Source organism: Sinocyclocheilus rhinocerous, unplaced genomic scaffold (genome assembly GCF_001515625.1).
Source record: "Sinocyclocheilus rhinocerous isolate Xijiao unplaced genomic scaffold, SAMN03320098_v1.1 scaffold135, whole genome shotgun sequence".
Taxonomy (NCBI): Eukaryota; Metazoa; Chordata; class Actinopteri; order Cypriniformes; family Cyprinidae; genus Sinocyclocheilus; species Sinocyclocheilus rhinocerous.
Genome location: NW_015632028.1, coordinates 1,100 through 24,193, shown reverse-complemented (window position 1 = coordinate 24,193; position 23,094 = coordinate 1,100). Strand labels below are relative to the sequence as shown.

Here is a 23,094-nt window from a genome sequence, read left to right as displayed (position 1 = left end):
TGAGTATGTCACTCATTTTGCCTTGAGAGTGAAGATTTCACTTTGTTATGTAGATGTTATACAACAATTCAATAAACAAGAAGTTATTATTGTGAGTTACTTTTTACACATTTTAGACACATTATTGTCTGTTTTTGCTAACAAATATAGTTCCAAACAAAGCCACAACAGAACTGTTGTACGTATCCAAGCAAAAAATACAATGAATCAGCTGCTTGAATGAATCAGTTGAATAAATGACTCAATGACTCACTCATTAATACAGTCACATGCGGCTATCTTCAGAGAGTTCTGAAGAGACACAGCCAGGAGTTTCATCAGCAAGACAAGCAGCAGGATGTCGGTCGAACCGCAGAACCAGCAGAACAGAGACAGACTCACAGGTCAGTGTTGAAGGAAAACAAAATCACATGTTAGGGGTGTGTGATATCGCAATTGTTTTTTTTTTACGTTGTGGAAGCTGACATTGAGTATGTCACTCATTTTGCCTTGAGAGTGAAGATTTCACTGTGTTATGTAGATGTTATACAACAATTCAATAAACAAGAAGTTATTATTGTGAGTTACTTTTTACACATTTTAGACACATTATTGTCTGTTTTTGCTAACAAATATAGTTCCAAACAAAGCCACAACAGAACTGTTGTACGTATCCAAGCAAAAAACACAATGAATCAGCTGCTTGAATGAATCAGTTGAATAAATGACTCAATGACTCACTCATTAAGACAGTCACATGCGGCTATCTTCAGAGAGTTCTGAAGATGAATAAAGTGTAAATATTTGTTTGTTTGTTTGACAAAAAAACCCCATTAACCTCACAGCATTTTTTATGCAATTGTAATTACAGTGTAAAATATCTAAATGCTGCTTTAGATGCAGCTTCTGTGCCACTTCTGCAGTGCAAAAATGAATTTTGTTGATGTGATTTTATTTGATTGGTCGATAGTGTTTTATTGTTCTAAATTAATGTAGTGATTAGTAAATTAATTTGACATAGAAGATGATGCATACATCTAAAAAGAGTAGAAAAATTGTAAATAAGCTAAATAAGCTGTAAATAAGCTCATAAAGGTAAAAATGTCCCATGAAAATCAATTTAAGGTGGCAAAAAAATTGCCCTTGTAACATAAAAATGCAGCTTAAAAGTCAATTTAGGGTGGCAAAAATATTGCCCTTATAAAGGTAAAAATGGCCTTTAAAAGTCAGTTTATAACTTTATGGGGACAAATATGGCTTCATAGTGGAAAAGTGCTGTGAACTGAATATTGCACAGAAAATGAAGACTGAAAAGCTTTGGGAATCAGATCATCTGTCATGACAGGCTTAAACCAGCCAGTGTACCAGCGCAAAAACACACTCAGCAAAATAACGTCTAATTATGTGACTGACGAAAATAGTGAGATTTTTTTGATGATTTTTCCCCAGTATGGCACACCCCATCTCTTTCCATTGTGTGTTATGATTGTGCCCTCTAGTGGTGCTCTGTAGAAATGTTTTCTGTGTTTCAGGTACGGCACACACCATCATGACAGGGGTGTCAGAGACATGCCTCAACCTCTAGGGGCGCCGCCGCCTCTCATCACCCCCAAACCTCTCCCTCGGGACCAGCACCCCTCTTCTCCTGCTCCCAGCAGACTCTGGAACCCCGTCTCCCTCCTCAGCCCGCCCTCTGACCGCCCTCTGTCCCACATCCGTCCTTACTCAGGCCACAGCAGACCAAAACCTCCTGAGGAGGACGTCAGGCCCTCCACCATGCGGGTCAGCAGCCTCCTGGAGCCTGGCAAATACCTGGCGGAGCTGGAGAAATCCACCTGCAGCTTCCTGAACCAGCAGAGGGCCGCCTTCTCCCAATCGGGACAATCTGCAGACAACAGGCCACCCCAGGGACCGGCTCTAGACAGGACAGACCCCATGATGGTGTATGACCAGGCTCTCCAGCAGCACAGGAGACTCGTCAGCAAGCTTGACCTGGAGGAGAAGAAACGCAGGGAAGCCAGAGAGAAAGGTGTGGAGTGGGAGAGTAGAAAATAAGACTATCAATTTATCTATCCAACAGAGTTCTGAAGGTGGAGAAAATTTATTTATTTATGCATTTATTTACCTACCTACCTATCTATCAGAGAGTTCAGAAGGTGGAGAAAGCATAAATATATATATATATAAAACAGAGTTCTGAATATGGAGAAAGTATAATTATTTAATAATTGGTTTATTTATTTATCAGAGTTCTGAAGCTGAAGTAAAAATATTTATTTATTCATTTATTTATTTATGTGCCAGACAGACAGTTCTGAAGATGGAGAAAATATATTTATTTATGTATTTATTTATATAATATACTGTATGGTATGCTTAAAAATTTTATTTAATATATAAATATATAATATAACATTATATAAAAGTTTTCTAAAAGTTTGTATGAAAATAGTGGTTTATTATGTGATTATATTTCGAAATTCACAATACCATATCAGTTATTTTGGCCAGTATAACCGTTTTTGTTATCTATATAATTTATTTATTTTATGAATGTATTTAGTTTATAAATATATTACAAAAATATATAAATTTATAAATGTTTTATTTATATATTTTGTTTATATTTAATTTTAATTACATTTAAATTAAATTAAATTTAAATATTAAATTTAACAGATGTTAAAATTCTGAGACCAACATGTAGCAGTGTTATTAAATTATTAGTGTTTTTGAGGATTAACTTTTAAGTGAGCTTGTCGTCACCGATAGCCTCGTGGGCAGCGCGTCGACATGTAGTGCCATTGCGCTTCGGGCGTCCCGTGTTCGAGTCCCTTAAAAAAAAAAAAACTTTAAGTGCGCGTTAGATGATGGCAAACAATCTAAATATAAAAATAGAGAAAATAAGCTGCACAATTAAATATCCAGTATCAAATGAAATATATGTGCTCTATACTCAAATGTATTCTTCCATCCATACCGTGTCTTTCAGTTGTTTTATAATAATCTTCTGCCTGTTTCAGGTTATTACTATGAATTAGATGACTCCTATGATGAGAGTGATGAGGAGGAAGTTCGAGCTCATCTGAGAAGAGTCGCTCAGCAGCCTCCTCTCAAACTAGACACGTCTACAGAGGTACAGTGACACATTTCATCAGTCAACATGACAACAGCAGCAAAACAGCGACTGTCATGAAAACTCGTATTTTATAGCACTCTCTCACAGTCAGCCACTGCGTTTCTTTTCTCTCTGCAGAAGACAAAGTTTCTGTGTTTGTTTGGACTGACGACTCTCTCTAAGCGGGATGAGCTGCTGGAGATGAAGAGGAGGAAGAGGAGGAGGATGTTGCAGGAGCGAGTCCCTTCACCCTCAGCCGTGCCGAGCAAACGTAAGACTCCGTCTCCTCCTCATCCTCCCCTCAGCACGCACTTCACCCCAGAGGAGATGGACCGCACTGATGAACTGGATGACAAGAAACACTTCCTCAGCATGTTCGACCTTAGCCATGTCAGTCAGGAAGAAAGACAAAGTATGTACACACACAAACACACCATGCACTGTCACAGTCACACTTTACCTATAATAATAACACTTTATACATAAATATTATTAAATATAATTTTTTATTTTATTTTATAATTATATAATGTATAATTAATATATATGTTATGGGGGGATCTATCTGAATATTTATTTAGCTAATATATAAGAAATATAAGTATGTGTGTGTGTGTGTGTATGTATATATATATATATATAAATAGTAGAGGAATATAATGCAGCGATCCAGTATCTAAGCTATAAAAGTCGCGGGGCAGTGTTGACAAGAAGTTTCTGTGCTCCTGAATGCTTCCGTGTGTGCATGATCTCTCTCTCTCACTCACTCTGTGCGAGTGATGTGTGTGCATCAATGAAAGCAGCACATTAATATAGAATGGTGATTAAACTGACTTTGAACTACCTGTGCATTAAGGAATAATTGACGACAGGCCATTGAATTATTATGCACACCAGAGTAAAAATAATGCACACCCGAGGTTTTATTCAGCCATATCTCCTGACTACTCATGTGATATTGCTCATTTAATGCATACCTGCCAGCCAATCAGGATCAAGAATTGACAAACCATGGTATATATATATATATATATTAGTGTTGGGCGATATGGTCATTTTTTAAATCGTCATATCATCAGCCTGTGAGATCGACGATACACGATATTATCGTGCATGGGTGGGGCAAGAGAGAGACTCTCTGTACTTGTCATAGCATAACTATTTGGTGTTTTAAACCGCACGGGTGCGCGAGAGTGAGCCTATGGAAGCGCCAATAATCGAAATAATATACTTTCAAACATACTGATAAACTAGCATGTTAAATATAAAAATACTGTATTTAAAACAGCTAGTTCATATATTTGGAGTAAAGTTAAATTTAATGGATACATTAGTGCTCCATGAGCCCGACGCACCGCCACAGAAACAAGAATGAGATGCATTCTAACATAACTGTGGCATTAAACTCAGTTAGCGAGGGCTCGGTTAAAATATTGCACATATATAGGCCGTTCAGATTACTTGCTAAAGTGCAATGAAATACTTTATATTAGCAGACGATGTCGGCTACAGGCTCTAATCCTCATTTGCGCGTGCGTGTGTGAAATGCAGTGCTGAAGTGAAATAGCGGGGCAATTTGATAGCCGAATTATAATAGGCCGCCTAATCATAATAATAATAATTATTATTATTATAATTTAATACTTTAATAGTTCCACACATTTTATAAAATGTAATTGTAAATAAATATTAATATAAGAAATGAAATAAAAATAAAAACATTATAAATTATATATAAATGGGAGTATGTAAGTATCTTCTGTAGCTTCTGAAGGGCAGTACTAAATGACAAAAAAAAAAATATGATGTTTAGCATTTATAGCATTCAGGGACTTCTGGGAACACAACTTGAGAATTACAATATTTGACAAGAATTTGTTTTAAAGGCTGAGTGTATCAAAGTTTGACCAATTAATTTTGTTTTTATTTTTTTACCTCAGAGAATAAGAAGATCATGGACTTGCTGGAAGCCATCAAACAAAAGACTGTTACTTTGGACACCCTCAGATACTCTACAGATACGCCCTGTTCCAGCCCGTCCACTTCAGTGTCTGGTAAGAACAACTCATACAGATACAGCTTTAAACAAAGGATCAGGTTTTGGCGTTAGTCCTGACCTCTGCTTTTCCCCATCATACAGCTGTCTCACATCTCAATCAGTCAGTCAGTAATGTTCACCCTGAACCCCAAAATCACTCGCATGAAAACCCTCATCCGCCTCAAGACCCGCCACCACTGGCTCCTCTCCACACTCAAGGCCAACCCAACATGACGTCCCCCAGCAGAAGAGGCCCGGGCCTGCAGGCCCTCGTCCGACCCAAGGACCAGCCGCCTGGACTGAACGGAGTAAAACTCCCCGTCTGGGAGCAAATAAACTCTGAGGAGTTCGCACAGCACTTCCATCAGTCCGTGCTGCAGTCCACTCAAATATCCCAGCAGAAACAGAAAGGTGACGATGGCTCCCTCTATAGTCAAATTTGAGAAATACAGTCAGAGACATTTTGCTTAATGTTTTTTGTGTTTGTATCCCAACAGGTGGAGCGAATGAGCAGTTTGAGCCCCCTGCGCTTCCACCTCCAGGCCTCCAGAGGGCGACAAACAAACTCCCTAATGGACAAAGCAATGGCCACTCCTGCCAAATATCAGCCCAACGCGACTCTCCAGGCATGAGGAATGACTTCTCAGCTGAGGAGGGTGTCAGTTCAGATGAAGACGATGAGGAGGAGTTGTTCAGTCCCAGGTGGAAAGGAATTGAGTCGATATTTGAGGCGTACCAGGAGTACATGCAGGGTACGTTGATGGCACTTTGAGATTCAAATGAACGTTATTTGGATATAAAGGGAACATAGTGGGCTTTGGTGGAGTTGTTTCAAACCTGTATGAGCTTCTTTATTCTGTTTCTTCTTTCTTCTGTTGAACACAAAAGAAGGTCATTTGAAGAATGTTTGTAACCAAACAGATGATGGTCCCGACTGACTTCTATAGTATGGAAAAAAATGTTGTGGAAGTCAGTGGCTACCAGCAACTGTTTAGTCACCAACACTCTTCAAGATGTTTTCTTTTGTGTTCAACAGAATAAAGAAACTCATATAGGTTTAGAGCGGGAGGGTAAATGATAACAGAATTTTCATTTTTGGGTGAACTATCCCTTTAAGATGGGATCACATTAGCGAAATTTTGCCTGCCAAAAAATAGTGTCTATTGTTAATAGTAGCAGCTCACACAGAAGTCACTTTCAAACCAAGCTGCTTTCTGTTGGTCAACGTGGCGAATCCATGTGACCTACTTGAACCTGTTGCGAAATCTGCATGAGAAAATCTTTCACCCTTGTGCAAAACTCCCAATCTTGTGAATTCCTGGATTTCATTCGTGAAAATTCGCCAAACAATGGGAAACGTGAGCCCACATTTAGGCTGCTTTGATTTGTCTGTGGTTGCAGAATGTTGACTTTTCAGAGTGTATGTTTGCTTTCTGCAGTATGATTATAGTGTATTGCTGACCTCTCTCTCTCTCTCTCTTTTAGAGAGAAGTATAGAGCAGCAGGTTCTCCAGAGCGAGTGTAGACGTCTGGAGACGCAGCATTACAATCTCACTCTGACATCTGAGCAGCTTTCTCATAGCATGAGGGTAAGAGCATATTATGTTTGTATTTGTATATTATTGCATATTTTATTTTATTTTTTAAAGATTATTATATTTTTTATGTTTTATTCTTTTTTACACAGAAACGGTTAGTAAGCATTTCTTCACACACATTGTTTACATCTTGGGGCTGTTTCATTGAGTATTTTAATGGTTTTAAATTCACTTCCATTGCAATCCCTCAGATTTTTCTTTTTATATTTCTTGCAAATATTATTCCACAAGTGCTGTAGATTTGGCTTAACTTTTAATTAACCTGAATATTCATTCAGGTGTGTTTTTGCCTGAATATTTTTTTTTTAACCATGTAATCATGTAATGATTGTGTGTGTGTGTATTTTATAAATTATATATATAATTTTATTAGATTTATATTTTGTACAAATATTATCATTATTATATCATTTTATATAATTTATAATATTTACAACATTCACCATCTTTCTGAATATCTTGCTTATTTATAAAAATTGTGAAACAACTTGAGTAATGATTTAATTTTTTTTTTTAAATGCTTACTACTGAAAAATAAAGCAAAACAACCGAGAACAAAAAGTAGCAAAATGGTCCTCAGATGACATGTTCGTTATTTACAGCAATAATATCTGACTTTAATTTGATCCCAAACTTAGCAGAAGCATCTGCGTGACGTCATCTTTAACGGCATTTCTATATAGTTGAACGATTGACTGCGTCAAAGTTACTTTGGGTTCTGGAAACCGTTGTAATTAGCTAGTTAAATTCTCCAGTGATGCATGGCACAATTTCAAAAAATTGACCCTTATGACTGGTTTTGTGGTCCAGGTTCACATATATATGTTGATGAAAAAATATATATATAATGTATGTGTGTGTGTGTATGATTATTAATGTGTTAATAATTATAAAATAATTAAATATTATAGAAATATATACTGTTATCTTTATAGTTATCGTTCTTGGTGTGAACGGGGCTTTACTGTATGTTGTTGTAAGGGAAACTCTGGCCAGTATTTGTCCTTGTTGACAATCACATTAACAGAAATGTTAGCTCCCCCTTGTGTCAGCTTCGAAATCTACCAACTGCCAATGGATTATTTTGTGAATTTTGAATAAATATTGTTTAAACAAACTATGTATGTATGTATGTTTTCTCTTTTTCCCCCATAACTAGGACCTGTTGGCACAGAAGCACAATCTGGCGCTAAAGAGAGATCGTATGCAGGCCGAACTGGAGCACATCAAGAAATGTTTGACATTGCCATTATTACACTGGCACAGAGGATACTACAAGAGACCTTCCCCGAGGTGACCGTACTCACCCTGAAGATGGGCCACAGAGTGACAGGGATCAATGCGGCCTCACATGAGAACTTCATTTACCGAACATGTGATGATTTCAGCTTTGGCATGAAGAAGATAGACAAGCTATTGTTCATTATCTGGTGCCAGTGTCTGATGCCTCACCTGCACTACAAGTCCAACCACTAGATATAACAAAACAGGCATTCAACAGCCATCTTGAATATCCATTACTTGACATACGGACTACATTTGACAGGACGTTTGCCAAGAGGTGCAGAAAACCAACCCAGAGCTGGATATGCACTTACAACTGATCTCTCAGACATTTGGTACAAAACTCTTGTTCTGGATGATGGGCCGATGTGGAATTTAGTTCAAATGTTTTCATATTTATACAGTTTTTAAAAGAATATGATTGTGTAAAATACGAGTTCTCGAATCACATTTTTGTATGTTTTTATTATTAATGATTAATTATAAAATTTGGAATATAAATATTTGAATGCTTTTTGCAGGGAAAAAATGTGTTGACAAGGTACTGCTGGTCAGATCGGGAGAAATGTTGGAGAAAGAAGGAACTGAAGTGGGTTGAATTGAGTTTTCATTTCAAAGTCATGAAAGTGTTTTTCATAACAGTGTTCCTATATGTTTTCTTATTCTCTCTTTGTCTCCCACCAAACCAAAATTTCAATCGACTAGTACACGTCTATTTGAAAATGGAAAATAAACCGATCCAATGTGGGAATTACTTTATAATAACTTTCAATAATGACAAACGGCATATAATATTTAGCAGACCAGCAGTTCATGTACATTCAAGTGCTTCATGGCAGTTTTTTATGTGAATGTACATTAAATAAATCAAGCAATCGATCATGATCATATGGATAATCAAAAAATATAAATAAATAATACAAATATATTTATAATTGTGTATATAAAATAAATAAAAGCAAAATGTAGCAGCTGAGGATCTCAAATAATACCAGTGAAATAATAATACCAATCAATTGAATATTATATTTTCTGTTTAATTTATAATTTGAATTAATTATTGATTTCTGTATTACTTTATTTCTAAAATGATTATGGAATGACACAGATGGGCCCCTATAAATCAGCATTCTGTTCAACATTATATGCTTGTTTAATACTGTCTGTTATGGACTTATTATAATCATGAAAGTAATTATAAAGTGTTACCAAAATGTTTTATGTATAACTTGGCCAATATGATTTCATTTTCAGCCTAGCTGCCACGAGAAGTCATTTTATACAGAAATTAGTGCCACAATGTTTTGTACGGCGGCAGCTTTTGAAAAAACATTATCACTATATTAATTATAATCTAAAACCGAACGCGTTTGACGTGTTGAATTTGAAAGAAATTTCCAATGCCACAAGTCTGTGTCAAGATGTCTATCCTCCACTTTTTCTTTATGACACTTCAAACGCGGACCTGAAGGCCTGTAGTTATTATAGCATATTGTTTAAAACAAGAATGGCTTATGAAAAATCTGTTCATCTGTTTGTAGGAAACGGAAAGGAAATGGCTGTGGTTGTGGCAAAAAGAAAAAAAAAAGAAATCTGTAAAATGTTTTTAGTTGTAATTTTTAGTGGAATGAAATGTGAGTTAATATATTATTTGTTGAAGGTAGAAATATTTATGGATATATCTGTGTATATGCTGATGAAAAATTCATTTCTTGCCATATTTTGTCTACAAAAACTCTCATGCAATGAATGAAGTAAGGACTCATTCACAAGAGTAACGTGAATTTTCTGTTGTTTCTTGACTCTTTATGATTTACAAAGCAGCAAAATAAACTTGATATATGCTTTTTGTTTTACTGTATATTATTGTTAATATATTATTAATGCACTCTCCAAGTAAGCGACAGTAACTGGCAGTCAGTTTGTGTTGGCTAATGAAGGTTATCAGGCTGTTTTTCGTCAGTGTTTGGTTCCTCCAATCCTGCTTCACATTGTTCTGTTGAAGCTTGTACTCCAGTTTGTCCCCTGCGGTGTTTTTCATCACAATGCATCTTCTTCAGCATCTGAAGGCCACCTTCATCTTGTTCAGCAGGTCATTCAGGTCCTTTCTGATCCACAGCTTGGAAACAATACACTGCCTGTGATGGAAGTACTCAGTATGTACAAACGTTTGCAGAGATTTCTCCATAAAAGCAGTAAATTAAAGGGGTCATATGATGGGATTTCAAGTTTTCCTTTCTCTTTGGAGTGTTTCAAGCTGTTCATGAACAGATAAAATCCCTAAAGTTGCAAAGACTAAAGTCTCAACCTCAAAGAGATATTCTTTACAAAAGTTAAGACTCGTCCACGCCCTCCTAAAACGGCTCGTTTAAACACGCCCCCACATGTCTACGTCACTGTGTGGGAAGATTTGCATAACACCTCTCAAATGTTCACGCAAAGAAGTAACTTTTATTCTTGCTGTAGCGTTGTTGCTGCCGCCACCATGTCGTGGAGACGCCATGTGTTTCAAAGAACAGCCTGTAAGTACGTTTTCATATTTAAAGGGGTCATATGATGTGATTTTAATTTTTCCTTTCTCTTTTTTGGAGTGTTACAATCACAACACACTGGATAGCTGGCCAATCAGAGCACACCTCGCTGATCAGACCGATGAGCTTTGTAAAAATCGACGCGTTTCAGAAAGGCGGGGCATAGAGGAGAAACAATAATGTACAGTATGTGGAAAATAATGTTTTTTTAACCTTAAACCGCATAAACACATTGCATTACACCAAATACACAACATAATGTTCTTTTTAGCAGCATCATATGACCCCTTTTTAAATTGGATGAAATAGTGTGTGTTTAATATGATATTTCCTCAATGAACTGGGCAGTTGACAAAAACATTAACTTTTAAATTGGATTAATACTTTTTATAGGCCTATACAATTAAGTGAATGTTTAGATGCTAGTTGTCACCATTTTTCCACAAACTTAGGCTATGTGAACTGTCGCTTTATCCTCTTAGATATCCTCACAGACCACAACTATCTGCTGTGATGCTTCATTCGAGACCGGACGCGTAACTTCTTGCGTTCCGTCTGCGCTATATTTTTAGTTACTGGTAATGTACACATGCGTCAGACTGGCGTCTGAACGTTGCGTCGCGTTTTGCAGTCGCACACAAATCGTGTCAGGTTAATTAAAAATAGTTAAAGCTTTAAAAAAAAAAACGCGTCTCGAGATACTTTTACTCCATCTCACAGCGCCCCGTCCAGCTGTGCTTAACGCAAGAGCGTGTTTTGTGAACGCCCGCTTACCTGTTCAAAGAAGCGCGCAGGTGAGCAGGACCACGTGACGCTGTATTCCCAATACAGTGATTCCAGGCGACAGACTCTGTTTAACCGCTGCGCACCTTCCGCGTTTACATGCAGCTGCTCAGCGAGACATGACACGCACTGCTGGCAGTATCTCCAGTATATTTGACAGTTAAAGTGAGTTAGTCAACTTGACAAGCTATTTTACTCGTATGAAAGGATTTATGAGAGGACTGCGATGTGGCGTTGTCATTTGATTCTCTATCTAACATGTCTCGCGTTTACTCAGTCTATGGGTAAGTCTTTATTTAAACCTATCTATCTATCTATCTATCTATCAGGGATATATAGGGGAGCGCGGGGCTAGTTGTCAGTTTTTACTATGAATATTAGTTTTTCAATTTCTGTGTTGACCATTTTAAGGCTTTTTTACAGAACTATATTTGTATTTTTACCGCTATTGCTCCTGTAAAAAGATATGGTTCATTTAACACATTGACCTTTTGTGGGGCACGGTGTCTTGTCACTATATGGGGTAAGTTGTCACAGTGGAATCTGCCATTTCACAGACTATTATGAGTTTTAATAGAAAAACAATCGTGGAAAAAAAAAATCCTGAAATAGTAAAATGTAAATGTACAAATATGTCAAACCACTGCTTTGACCAATCAGTACTGTAATTAATTAAGTTATTAACATTTAAAACACGTGGCAACTTTGTCTTTTTGACATTCGAAGACATGAATATACTCCTGTTCTAATAACATGGTTCAACCTTTATGTATATCGCTGTAGTTTTATTGTTTTCACATGTTTACATAACAAATATACTGTATGATGATGGCCTGATAACCCCTTACATTGAAGCTGTTTTTCTGGTTAATATTGTTCATCCCATCCATGCAAGCATTTATTCAGCATCTTGTTTGCCTACCAGAATGAAAACCCTCTCAACCAGTAATGGGAACTTTGTACCCGGTAATGGCCTGTTTAGCTCAGCTGCCCCTGATTAATGATTGAATGAAGTTACTGGCTGCTGCATGTGCTGAACAATGATCTTACTTAAACATTACACTGGGAAAAGATCTTAATGCTGGTGCAATAGTGACTTTTCAGTGCTGACAGATCAAAGATATTAAAAATACTTGTAATTACCCTTAAACAGTTGTGACTTAGTGTTTATAACCCATGGGATACTGTAAAATCCTGTCAGGTGCATTCATACAGCATAAAGCATTTGTCAAACCTGTAATCATGATGATACACAAATCGCTCTTCCGCCTGTATGAGCTTTCAGCATGTTGGCATTTTGTGTGTGTGTGTATGTAAAGCAGCTGTAATACATCATGTGATTTACCTACATCGGTAAAAGTGGCCGTAAACTGAGCAATACAGTGTAAATTTGTTCTGGAACAAGAGTATGTTTTGCTACGGTCAATATTTGCTTTCATAACAATGTTTTCCTTCTTCTGCCAGTCTTTTCCTGCATAACTCTAAATCTTTGGCATTGACATTTATCAGTTTAGCTGACATATTTGTCCAAAGACAGTATTTTCTAGATATGAATTTATCACTATGTCCATTTTCTGGTAATTGAATCTTTTGACATTCCTAGCACTGTGCTCTACCAGTTGAGATACAGGAAATACTTGCTATTGTTTCTTCCTATATACTGTACCTGCTTTGAATACAAGCAAATTTAGTTCTGCACTTTCGGTTTCATGCTTGATACTTTATATCTATCTGGATATCGAAGATATGAGCTGTTAAATGTCAGCTTTAAGAACTGGTTGAAGGTGGAAACATATTTCATTATGGATATACAGTTAATCTTGCTTTACATCTTATATTTTCCACTGAAACAGTTTTGTTAGGTTCCTTGGCCTGAAACACAATACTTTACACAAATGCTGGGCCGGCATATTGCCAGCGTACTGTCCCATTCTACATACTTAACCTACTAAACCTAGTGCACTAGTAAATTGGGATGCAGCACCAATAATCTTATGGCCGATAACTGATAAATCACCAATATTAAAATTCTATAATATTTTGTCTAAATTAATTAAAAACAAAACACAAAAACTAAAATTTAAACTACAAATGAAATAGCCAATAGCATTTTCGCTTACAGTGGGTTACAGTGTTTGAGGCTTTACACATGCGCAGTAAAGCAGATTTAATGTTTTCCAACATTTCCGTGTGGTTGAGAAACTTTTGGACAACGCTTGAAAATGCTAGAGAGCGTTTTTAAAACGAAAACGCCATTTTCAAATGTATCCGGATTAATGTAAACGATTTATGGTGTAGGGGGTGGGACGCTTCGGATTGTAGACCGCATTTGATTGGACTGAAAGTTAGATGAGAAGCTGAAGTGCAGGGTGATGTCATCAAAATCATTGATCCATATTGGCGTAAGTGAGATACTATGATTATATTTTCTAAATATCCTCTAAATGCGAATGTTGTCATTTTTTTTGGAGTACACCAGCTTACCTCTTTGGATTTTAGACTTTAGTCTTTGCAACTTTACAGATCTTCTTTATGCACCAAGAGCTTGTAACACCCCAAAGAGAAAGGAAACCTTGAAATCGCATCATATGACCTCTTTAAAGGGAAAGGCCTAGTTCACCCAAATATGAAAATGACCCCATGATTTACTCAGCCTCAAGTCATCCTAGGTGTATATGACTTTCTTCTTTCAGACGAATACAATCAGGAGTTAAATTAAAAAATGTCCTGGCTCTTCCAAGCTTTATAATGGCAGTGAATGGGTGTTGAGATTCAATAGCCCAATTAGAAGTCCAATAAAGTGCATCCATCCATCATAAAAAAATAGCTCTGGGGGATAATAATTAATGCGTTTGTGTAAAAAAAAAAAAAAATCCATATTTAAAACTTTATAAACTGTAATCTCTAGCTTCCGCTAACTGTTGTATGCGCGTTCACAAAAGAACGACGTTCCAGCAGATGATGTAGAACGTAGGCGTATATTTTTCTAACACAAATGCATCGCTTCACTTCAGAAGGCCTTTATTAACCCCCCAGAGCCGTGTAGAGTACTTTTTATGATGTGAAATTTCTATTGGGCTATTGAATCTCAACACCCATTCACTGCCATTATAAAGCTTGGAAGAGCCAGGACATTTTTTAATATAACTCCCGATTGTATTCGTCTGAAAGAAGAAAGTCATATACACCTAGGATGGCTTGAGGGTGAGTAAATCATGGGGTCATTTTCATTTTTGAGTAAACTATCCCTTTAAGGCTAACATATTGCAGATTAATTCAAAACAGTACAGTATTTGATCACTTGCTGCTTGTCGTTCATGCTACAACTGACCTACGGGGTCACTGGATTTGTTATTAAACAGCTCATTGGGGGGGGGTCTGGGCTATTATTTCCCTCACCTCCCTTTTCTTGGAAAGGTGTTTTCCATCACGTCACATAGAAACAACAACTATTTTACCTCAAATACTCAGAGATTGTGTAGAGTGGACTGCAGAAAAAGTATTTGTCAAAGGTCAAGCTGACTATCCTGACCTGATTATCTTGCTTCTGACCAATACAAGAAGTCCCAAAGCTTGTTGGTTGAAGGATTTATGGACCTACTCCCAAACTCTGCCCACATTGGAGTTTCCCAACCATGTTCCCAGGAATCTATATGCACAATATTTATGTTGGCAGTGAAGTAAACATCAGTGTCCATAATGGACACATCACCAGCCAAGGTTTCAAATGAACCTTCATAATGAATGACCATTAAATTAACTTTTTATGAACCCATTTCCATTTTATAGCATAAAATACCATATCCATATTGGTTGATGTAGATTTTTTTTCCCTCAAATGTAAGAATATGAAGCAGTGCTGATGAGAAACAGCCTCACCATTGGGTCAGAATAGAGTTTCACTCATCTCTCCTCAACCATGTTCCCAGGAATCTATATGCACAATATTTATGTTGGCAGTGAAGTAAACATCAGTGTCCATAATGGACACATCACCAGCCAAGGTTTCAAATGAACCTTCATAATGAATGACCATTAAATTAACTTTTTATGAACCCATTTCCATTTTATAGCATAAAATACCATATCCATATTGGTTGATGTAGATTTTTTTTTCCTCAAATGTAAGAATATGAAGCAGTGCTGATGAGAAACAGCCTCACCATTGGATCAGAATAGAGTTTCACTCATCTCTCCTGAGATTGGATATCCTCCACAAGACTCCAGCAAGGTTACGCCAAATAAAGAAGTCATTGTTTTTAGCTGAGCGTCATTCAGGTGTGCTCATTCCATAAATATCTACCTGTATAAAGAATCTAACAGTTTACTTGACACAAAGTGAGGTTTCATCCATTGTAACACACTGATACTCACTTATTTCTTGTTTTTCTCTCTCAAAACAAAGATCCGCTTTGTAGCAGCGCTCCAGAGTTCAAGCATGATCGAACTCAGTCGGTTTCAGTGATGCTTGGCCACAGCGTGGTCCTCACCTGCAAAGCCTCCATAAGTCTGAACAGCACCAATTCAGACTGCAAAGACCACCTGGAGTGGATGAAGGACGGCACACCACTTACCAACCTCACCATCTACCCTCAAAATATAAAAGACTGGTGGGTATATGATGCAATGCAGTGCCAAACACTGGATACATGCAGTGTATCGGTTATTAAAGTGCCCCTATTAAGCCATTTTTAAGGTTCATAATATTGTTTTGGGAGTCAAAAGGTTTACATGCATGCAAGGTCAAAAAACGCTTACGCTTTCTCAAAATATGCATTTAATATCACCTCATTTTCCAACGATTATCTAATGATTTCGGTTTCAGTGATGCTTGGCCACAGCGTGGTCCTCACCTGCAAAGCCTCCATAAGTCTGAACAGCACCAATTCAGACTGCAAAGACCACCTGGAGTGGATGAAGGACGGCACACCACTTACCAACCTCACCATCTACCCTCAAAATATAAAAGACTGGTGGGTATATGATGCAATGCAGTGGCAAACACTGGATACATGCAGTGTATCGGTTATTAAAGTGCCCCTATTAAGCCATTTTTAAGGTTCATAATATTGTTTGGGAGTCAAAAGGTTTACATGCATGCAAGGTCAAAAAACGCTTTCGTTTTCTCAAAATATGCATTTAATATCACCTCATTTTCCAACGATTATCTAATGATTCGTTCGAAGCAGTTTTGTGCCTTTTTTCCCTCACAATTCTGAGTTCATATCTCACAATTCTGACTTTTTTTCTTGCCATTCTGAGAATTATGAAATATAAACTCAGTACTGCAAGATACAAACAAGCAATTGCAAGAAAAAGGTCAGAATTGTCGCAATTACCTTTTTTATTTTTTATTCTGTGCTTGAAACAAACAAAGATAAAAACAGAATTGCGAGACGTAATTTGAATTGTAACAAAATTAAGAACGAGGGAAAAAGTCTGAACTGTGAGATGAAAAAGTTGCAGTTTTCCTTTTTTATTCTGTTATGGAAACAGGCTTACATACTGTAGTAAACACTATATACTTTAGTGCATACAATTTCTACACATTATGCAGTGCTATATGTTTCAGTCGGTAGTGTGCTGCGTTGTTCTAGCAAAACTTTTTTATGTCTCATTTATTTTAGCAAAAGCCATCCATGTTTGTTGGAAGTTAAAAAAAAAGAAGTTTGTTTTAAATAGATTTTTAACCAAATTTTCTGTAAAGGAGTCCACTTTTGGCTATTTGATTAAATAATCAGTGAAGGGTGAGACGTTAAACGTTTAAGCTGGGCTGAAGTGATTTCTGTTTCAAGTCAAGCAGATTGCATTTTGGGACATATTGTATGCTCCTCACAGTGTACTCTTGTTGTATATTTCATATTTTGGCATTGTAGATCATCAGTTTTCTCCGAATGCATAAAATTTGCATACTGTTTATAGTACACGTACTAGGGAAATACAATGAGTAGTATGCTATTTTGAACACAGCCAATACTGATGCTTAAAAAATATGCTTCATTTGGTAACGTAAATTAACTGGTTTTAGTAGAGTCAAAATATTGTTCAATATGATTTTATATATACATAAACACTTGGCAGGCACCCTGATGATGGTCACATAATTAGGATCAGTGAATTAACGCTGACCCTGAGAGATCAGGCTGATTTTGGTGTCTATTTCTGCACGGTGAGGAACAGCACAGCGCAATTCAATGTAAAGGAATACAGTAAGAAACTTGTTTTAGCCTTTTAATATTGCCACCATATTATACTATAATTCTCATATTCTTCATCCATTTATCCTTACAATTGCCCTAAAAATAAAGTGTAAAATATATTCAGATTCTTTCTGCAGTTCTGTGTACTGTATAATAAGGTTTATTTAATTTTTATCCACAGAATCCCCAAGTCACACCGGGGCAGTGGTGGCGTCAGTGGTCCTGTTGCTTGTCCTGGCTCTGGCAGCGGTGGTCTATTCCAAGTGCCGACTCAACTTTAAACTGTGGTATAGGAACATTTACGGAGAGTATGAGCTTAATGGTTAGTCTGCATTCTGTATGTTAAAGCCCTTTATCATCTGTGGTAACATATCACTTGCATTTCATGATGATTTTTTGCTGATTTTTTCTCAGATGGCAAAATGTATGACGCCTACATCTCATATGTCAACAATGAGAATGACAGGAAATTTGTCAACTTCATCCTGAAACCTCATTTGGAGAACAAGTACAGTCATAAACTGCTGCTCAACGACACAAACATCCTTCCTGGAGCTGGTAAATCTAACAATTATAGTCAGATTTAAATGTCCATAGCGTCTATTAAATCAATTGCATGAAGGTTTAAAGGTGCTGCATGTAATTTTTTGACTGTACTATAGCAAAAAAATACCATAATATGTTTGCAGATATTTAGGGAACATGTTAAGTTCACATACTTGTGTGTCTGAGAAGCAGTGCTACAGCCAGTTATTCTGCTTTGAAATGTGTGTTCCGTGTCGGAATGTCTGTTTTTGTCTTAGTCTGTGTGATTCCGCCCACTGCCAATTTGCCCAATAGTATTTTGACACCCCGGGTTGCCAGTTGATGGAAAACACAGCATATTGCAGCCATTAAGAGAGCAAATTAACCGGGTCAGAGATCGCAGGTTCTACCTGAACTAAAAAGGCATCCATCTAAAAATCTCTGTGACCAGAGGCATATTAAAATGAAGATAAATCAACTTATAAACTTACAGTATAAGGCTTGTTGCCTGCCATTGTCAGTTGTGCTCGTTCATGTTGCGTGTCCTCAATCTGGCAACCCGCGTCTAAGGCGGAGGGGGCGGGAGAAACTACTCTCTCCAATATTTTGATTTTGGACTGCAGTACCCATTTCAACCACTAGCTGTCAATATTACATACTGCACCTTTAACTAATATTGTACACAAATAAAATTAAATGCAACAGTAAAGTTATAGTAAAAGTGCATATTCAAAGTACATGTCATTATTATAATTATTATAGATTTTTTTTTCAATCTTTTCATTTTCATCATGTCTCACATCCTCAGAGCCATCTGCAGAGCTACTGATGAACATTAGTCGCTGTCGCCGGATGATTGTGGTTCTCTCTCAGTCGTACCTGGAGCAGGAGTGGTGCACAACCAACTTTAGGTCAAATCTACAGCGTATTTGCATTATTTCACCTCGTTTATACTGTCTCGCTCTGCTTTTATACAGTACTTAGCTTCAGTGTCCATAACTAAAAAGCCACATTTTACAATGTGTTGTTGATTTATTGTATGTACTAACGAAAAATTAAAAGTATAAATAACATGAAATTAAATTATTTAAAAAAATTAATTCTAATTAATTTCTGTATGTTCTGTAATTTCTGTAATCTGGTCGTTCAGCTTTTTCTGTAAGAGCTGTTAATAATTGGAATAATTTCCCGATTAATATTAGACAGTGTCCTACTTTTAAACAGTGGAAGTTACATTTAAAAATATAGTTAAAGATTAGTTCAAGAAACATTTTTTTTTCTTAATGACATGAGCTTTAAAGTCCCCATGAAATCAAAATTAAAGTTTGTTTGGGTGTTAGTATCAATATGTTAGTCTTAAGGTTATCTATAAGGCAGTGTGCTCCAAAACAGTGACAAAATCCGCATTTAGAAGATATAAGCATTCAAAGCTTGCAGTTCGTCACTTCCGCCAAAACGGCTCAACGATTTTTTTTGACGGCACATCGTACTTCATCTTCTCATCAAATCTTCTGACCAATCAAATGCTCTCTAGAATCTGTATAAATAGATCTGCACTATAAATAGACGCTGAAGCGCCGACTGAGACCGGTCACTTGTTCACAGTGTAGTATTTCCTGTACAGTGAATGGCTCGTAGTGCACAATATAGGCGATAGGGAACGATTCAGACCGTGTAAATATGCTTTTGATTGGTGCAAATGAGGTCTGGTTTCACGCGAACCGCGGCAGCGCACACAGTCTGATCTGGACTTTGGCGCCGGTCCAGAGACCCAATCACACGGAGCGGATCATATGCGCGAGTCGGCATGTATTAAAAACTTTTACAACTACACAGCCTCAGCATGATTATGACCACTATTTTGTTTTACTAAGAGTTTCATATTGAATCTAGGGGGTAATCTATTAGACTGTGGCTCTCAAATGCGGCTTTACCGAACTCAACGGCTCTGGCCCGAGCAGATATAAACGAAATGCTATTGGCTATTTTAAAAATGCTTGATATGTCCCGCCCTCTCTTTCTGTTTCAGTTGAAATTACGTCACCGCATAGAATAGTTCTGCGTGTTTCAAGGCACTTCAGGGGACCTTTAACGTTAGATGCTGTTTTTAATGTTCAGACAGGGTCTGTGGCACTTGATCGAGCTGTCGAGGAAGCCCATCTTCATCATATTTCAGTCACAGCAGAAGCAAATGAGCCAGGACATCAGTCACCAGCTGAAACAACACCAGCCCCGAATCACAACCCTCACCTGGGGCGCACACTCCATAGTGAGACCCTCGCAGTGCTCAATACATCTGTGAGATTTAGGGTAAGAAGAAGCCTAATCATTCTCGTTCCCTTCCCACAGACCCCTTCTTCAGGCTTCTGGAAGGAGCTCACGTTGGCGATGCCGCTTAAGGTGACGTTTCACAGGGAATCTGTCGGCGATCCGCAGACTCTGCTGCAGGGCGATAAAGATCCCATGCTCACGCAGCAGCCCGATTACCTGGACTGCAGACCGGACCCCGATCCCGCAGGAGACCTGGGTACGAAATGTGCTTCTTCTTCACCCAACAGAGTTTATCTTCATTCAGTGTCATTCCAACAATGACATATGATCTGGATTACGCTTCCTTTAAAAGGATAGTTCACCCAAAAATCATTCACTCATTTACTGTGTGACTTTTTATTCTGTGGAACACAAATTAAGATATTTTGAAGAATGCTTCTTCAATTTATTTTAGGGTGAACTGTCCCTTTAAGACAAACCATACACTTTTTAACACTAAAGCCTACTTTATTATATTTAATATGCAAATTTCTTTAGATTTATGCCTCTAAATTATTAACATGATCAAAACTTTGCTGAAAAAACTGTTGTACACAATCTACTACAGTAGATGCCTTCTGTCGTACGATTGATAGTTTATACTTTTGGTCACACTTTATTTTAAGGTCCAATTCTCACTATTAAATACGACCTTTGTCCTAATAAACTGGTAATTTGCTGCTTATTAATATGCTAGTAAAATTGGCCCTATAAATATCAGCAGCTTCACCAAATTGCGTATTTTCACATATAAGTTTACATATCAATTATAACATTTTATTGTAAAATGTGTTTCCTTCACAGGTTTGCGTTTGCCCATCTACAAGACCCTTCCCTCCAAAGCTCCGGTGCTTCCTGCAGGTCCCAGTGTGACGGCTGAACCCAAACCCCCAGAGATAGACGTGTCTGACCTCGGCTCGAGGGACTATGCCGCACGCACTGACTTTTACTGCCTGGTCACGGAAGACGATATCTGAGGCACACTCCTGTTCCTTTTTGCACTTTTAAGTCACTTTTTGGCCAATGATTTCTTGTTACTAGGCGCGTTTCCATTACAGATTTGCACAAAACTTTGGCGATATTTTATAAATGTCGATAAAAAAGTATTGCGAAATGACGGCGTTTCCATTAACCAATGTTATGAGGCTTAAACGTAAACTTTTGCCTCTCGCGATAAGTCATGGCAATGGATTTTGGCTATATTTATTCAAAGGAGGCTTATGCGTGTATCTTTACAGAAGCAGCAAAGAGAGCCGCTTCAGAAACGTGCGTGGCGCGGCTGGAATAAACCATAGACTGTATAAAAACATAAACACAAGCATTGAGTGGCCGTAATCAGCTTCAGTGACCGTATCAGAGCCACACTGCACCGCAGACGTGTGCAGTGTAAATTGTCTAAGCATTAATGGTAGGAAAGACCCTTATACTGGAGCGCGGACACTTATGAAGTGTTTCTTGGAGGTTATAAGTACATTCTGACGCGTTCCCATTAGGCGTATTTTCAATTCGCAATTTCAATTTGCGCAATTTGAAGGGTAATGGAAACGCGCCTAGTGTCACTGTTTTCTTTGCTTTTGTTTATTTATGCATGCACAATTCTTTATGCTTTTATGCAAAATGTTTTAGAACATTTCATGTAGTCAGGGATTTTGGTTCTGTACATATTTTAATAAAGTTGTGGAGTCCATGTCCATGTGTTAATGCCTGCTTCCCTACTATATACAGTAGTAGGCAAAAACAGTACATGTCCATAGTATTCTTTGAAACTGTAAAACTGATAAGGGAAAAAGCATAGTTCATATATGAAAAAGCATAATGTGTCCAACAGTAATACTCACATCGAAAAGACAACCAAGGGGCATAGGACATGTGATATAAACGATCAACTGTATCTAAAAAGTAGAGTCATAGGAGTCATTTGCTTTTGAATCGGACACTGGTCGCACTGTATATGTTATTTCATTATACTAAGGTTGTTATTGTGATTAACTAGTTGATTAAGGATTCATCAGACTGTTCTAAACTAGTAACTCATAAGTTCAAGTTTTGAATGATTTAATAACCGGATCTACTTATTTGCTAGAGAAGGAAAATACTGACATGTTTTCTTGCCATAACTTCATAGTACAGTCTTGTATCTTAGTACACTTAATTTAGACTGCGTTCACAACACGTTAAATATGATTTCTTTTGACGTGTTACTGTAGATTGCAGTAAGTATTACTGGTTATGAAAGGGACCTCAAGAGGGCGTTGACCTTAAAACCCATAAGAGCCCAGACCAATTTCTCCTTATAGGAAAATTATGGGGCATATAAAACATACCAAATGGACCACTTATAACATGTTTCTGCAGTTGTTTTTGAAATACAACATCTCCTTGTGTAATGTGACATATATGTGACATTGGGAGTTTATGATAAATTTTTAATGTTACATATATGTTACATTGTTCATAGTACAGTCTTGTATCTTAGTACACTTAATTTAGACTGCGTTCACAACACGTTAAATATGATTTCTTTTGACGTGTTACTGTAGATTGCAGTAAGTATTACTGGTTATGAAAGGGACCTCAAGAGGGCGTTGACCTTAAAACCCATAAGAGCCCAGACCAATTTCTCCTTATAGGAAAATTATGGGGCATATAAAACATACCAAATGGACCACTTATAACATGTTTCTGCAGTTGTTTTTGAAATACAACATCTCCTTGTGAAAAATCTGTA

General features: G+C 37.3%; 2 protein-coding genes across 3 annotated transcripts in view; both read left to right on the top strand.

Moving 5' to 3' along the window:
* Positions 1-9,830, top strand: part of LOC107742041 (genetic suppressor element 1-like) — a 50,263-nt gene extending 40,433 nt beyond the window's left edge. The window contains exons 9-17 of one of the 2 annotated variants that reach the window (XM_016554891.1): positions 310-383; positions 1,512-2,008; positions 3,003-3,115; positions 3,236-3,509; positions 5,038-5,151; positions 5,238-5,546; positions 5,633-5,887; positions 6,621-6,724; positions 7,893-9,830. In XM_016554891.1, the coding sequence (XP_016410377.1) occupies positions 310-383; positions 1,512-2,008; positions 3,003-3,115; positions 3,236-3,509; positions 5,038-5,151; positions 5,238-5,546; positions 5,633-5,887; positions 6,621-6,724; positions 7,893-8,030 (1,878 nt within the window). In that variant the 3' untranslated portion in view covers positions 8,031-9,830. The remainder of the gene's footprint in view (positions 1-309; positions 384-1,511; positions 2,009-3,002; positions 3,116-3,235; positions 3,510-5,037; positions 5,152-5,237; positions 5,547-5,632; positions 5,888-6,620; positions 6,725-7,892) is intronic. The other variant, XM_016554892.1, reaches the window with a different exon arrangement.
* A 1,672-nt stretch (positions 9,831-11,502) lies between these two features.
* Positions 11,503-22,696, top strand: LOC107742040 (single Ig IL-1-related receptor-like). Its single transcript, XM_016554890.1, has 10 exons — positions 11,503-11,615; positions 15,737-15,941; positions 17,413-17,540; positions 17,713-17,853; positions 17,946-18,089; positions 18,865-18,967; positions 20,175-20,325; positions 20,406-20,583; positions 21,171-21,351; positions 21,922-22,696. Exons 1-9 carry the CDS (start codon positions 11,558-11,560, stop codon positions 21,341-21,343), a joined length of 1,281 nt encoding a protein of 426 aa, XP_016410376.1. The 5' UTR covers positions 11,503-11,557; the 3' UTR covers positions 21,344-21,351; positions 21,922-22,696.
* Positions 22,697-23,094: the final 398 nt, after the last annotated feature.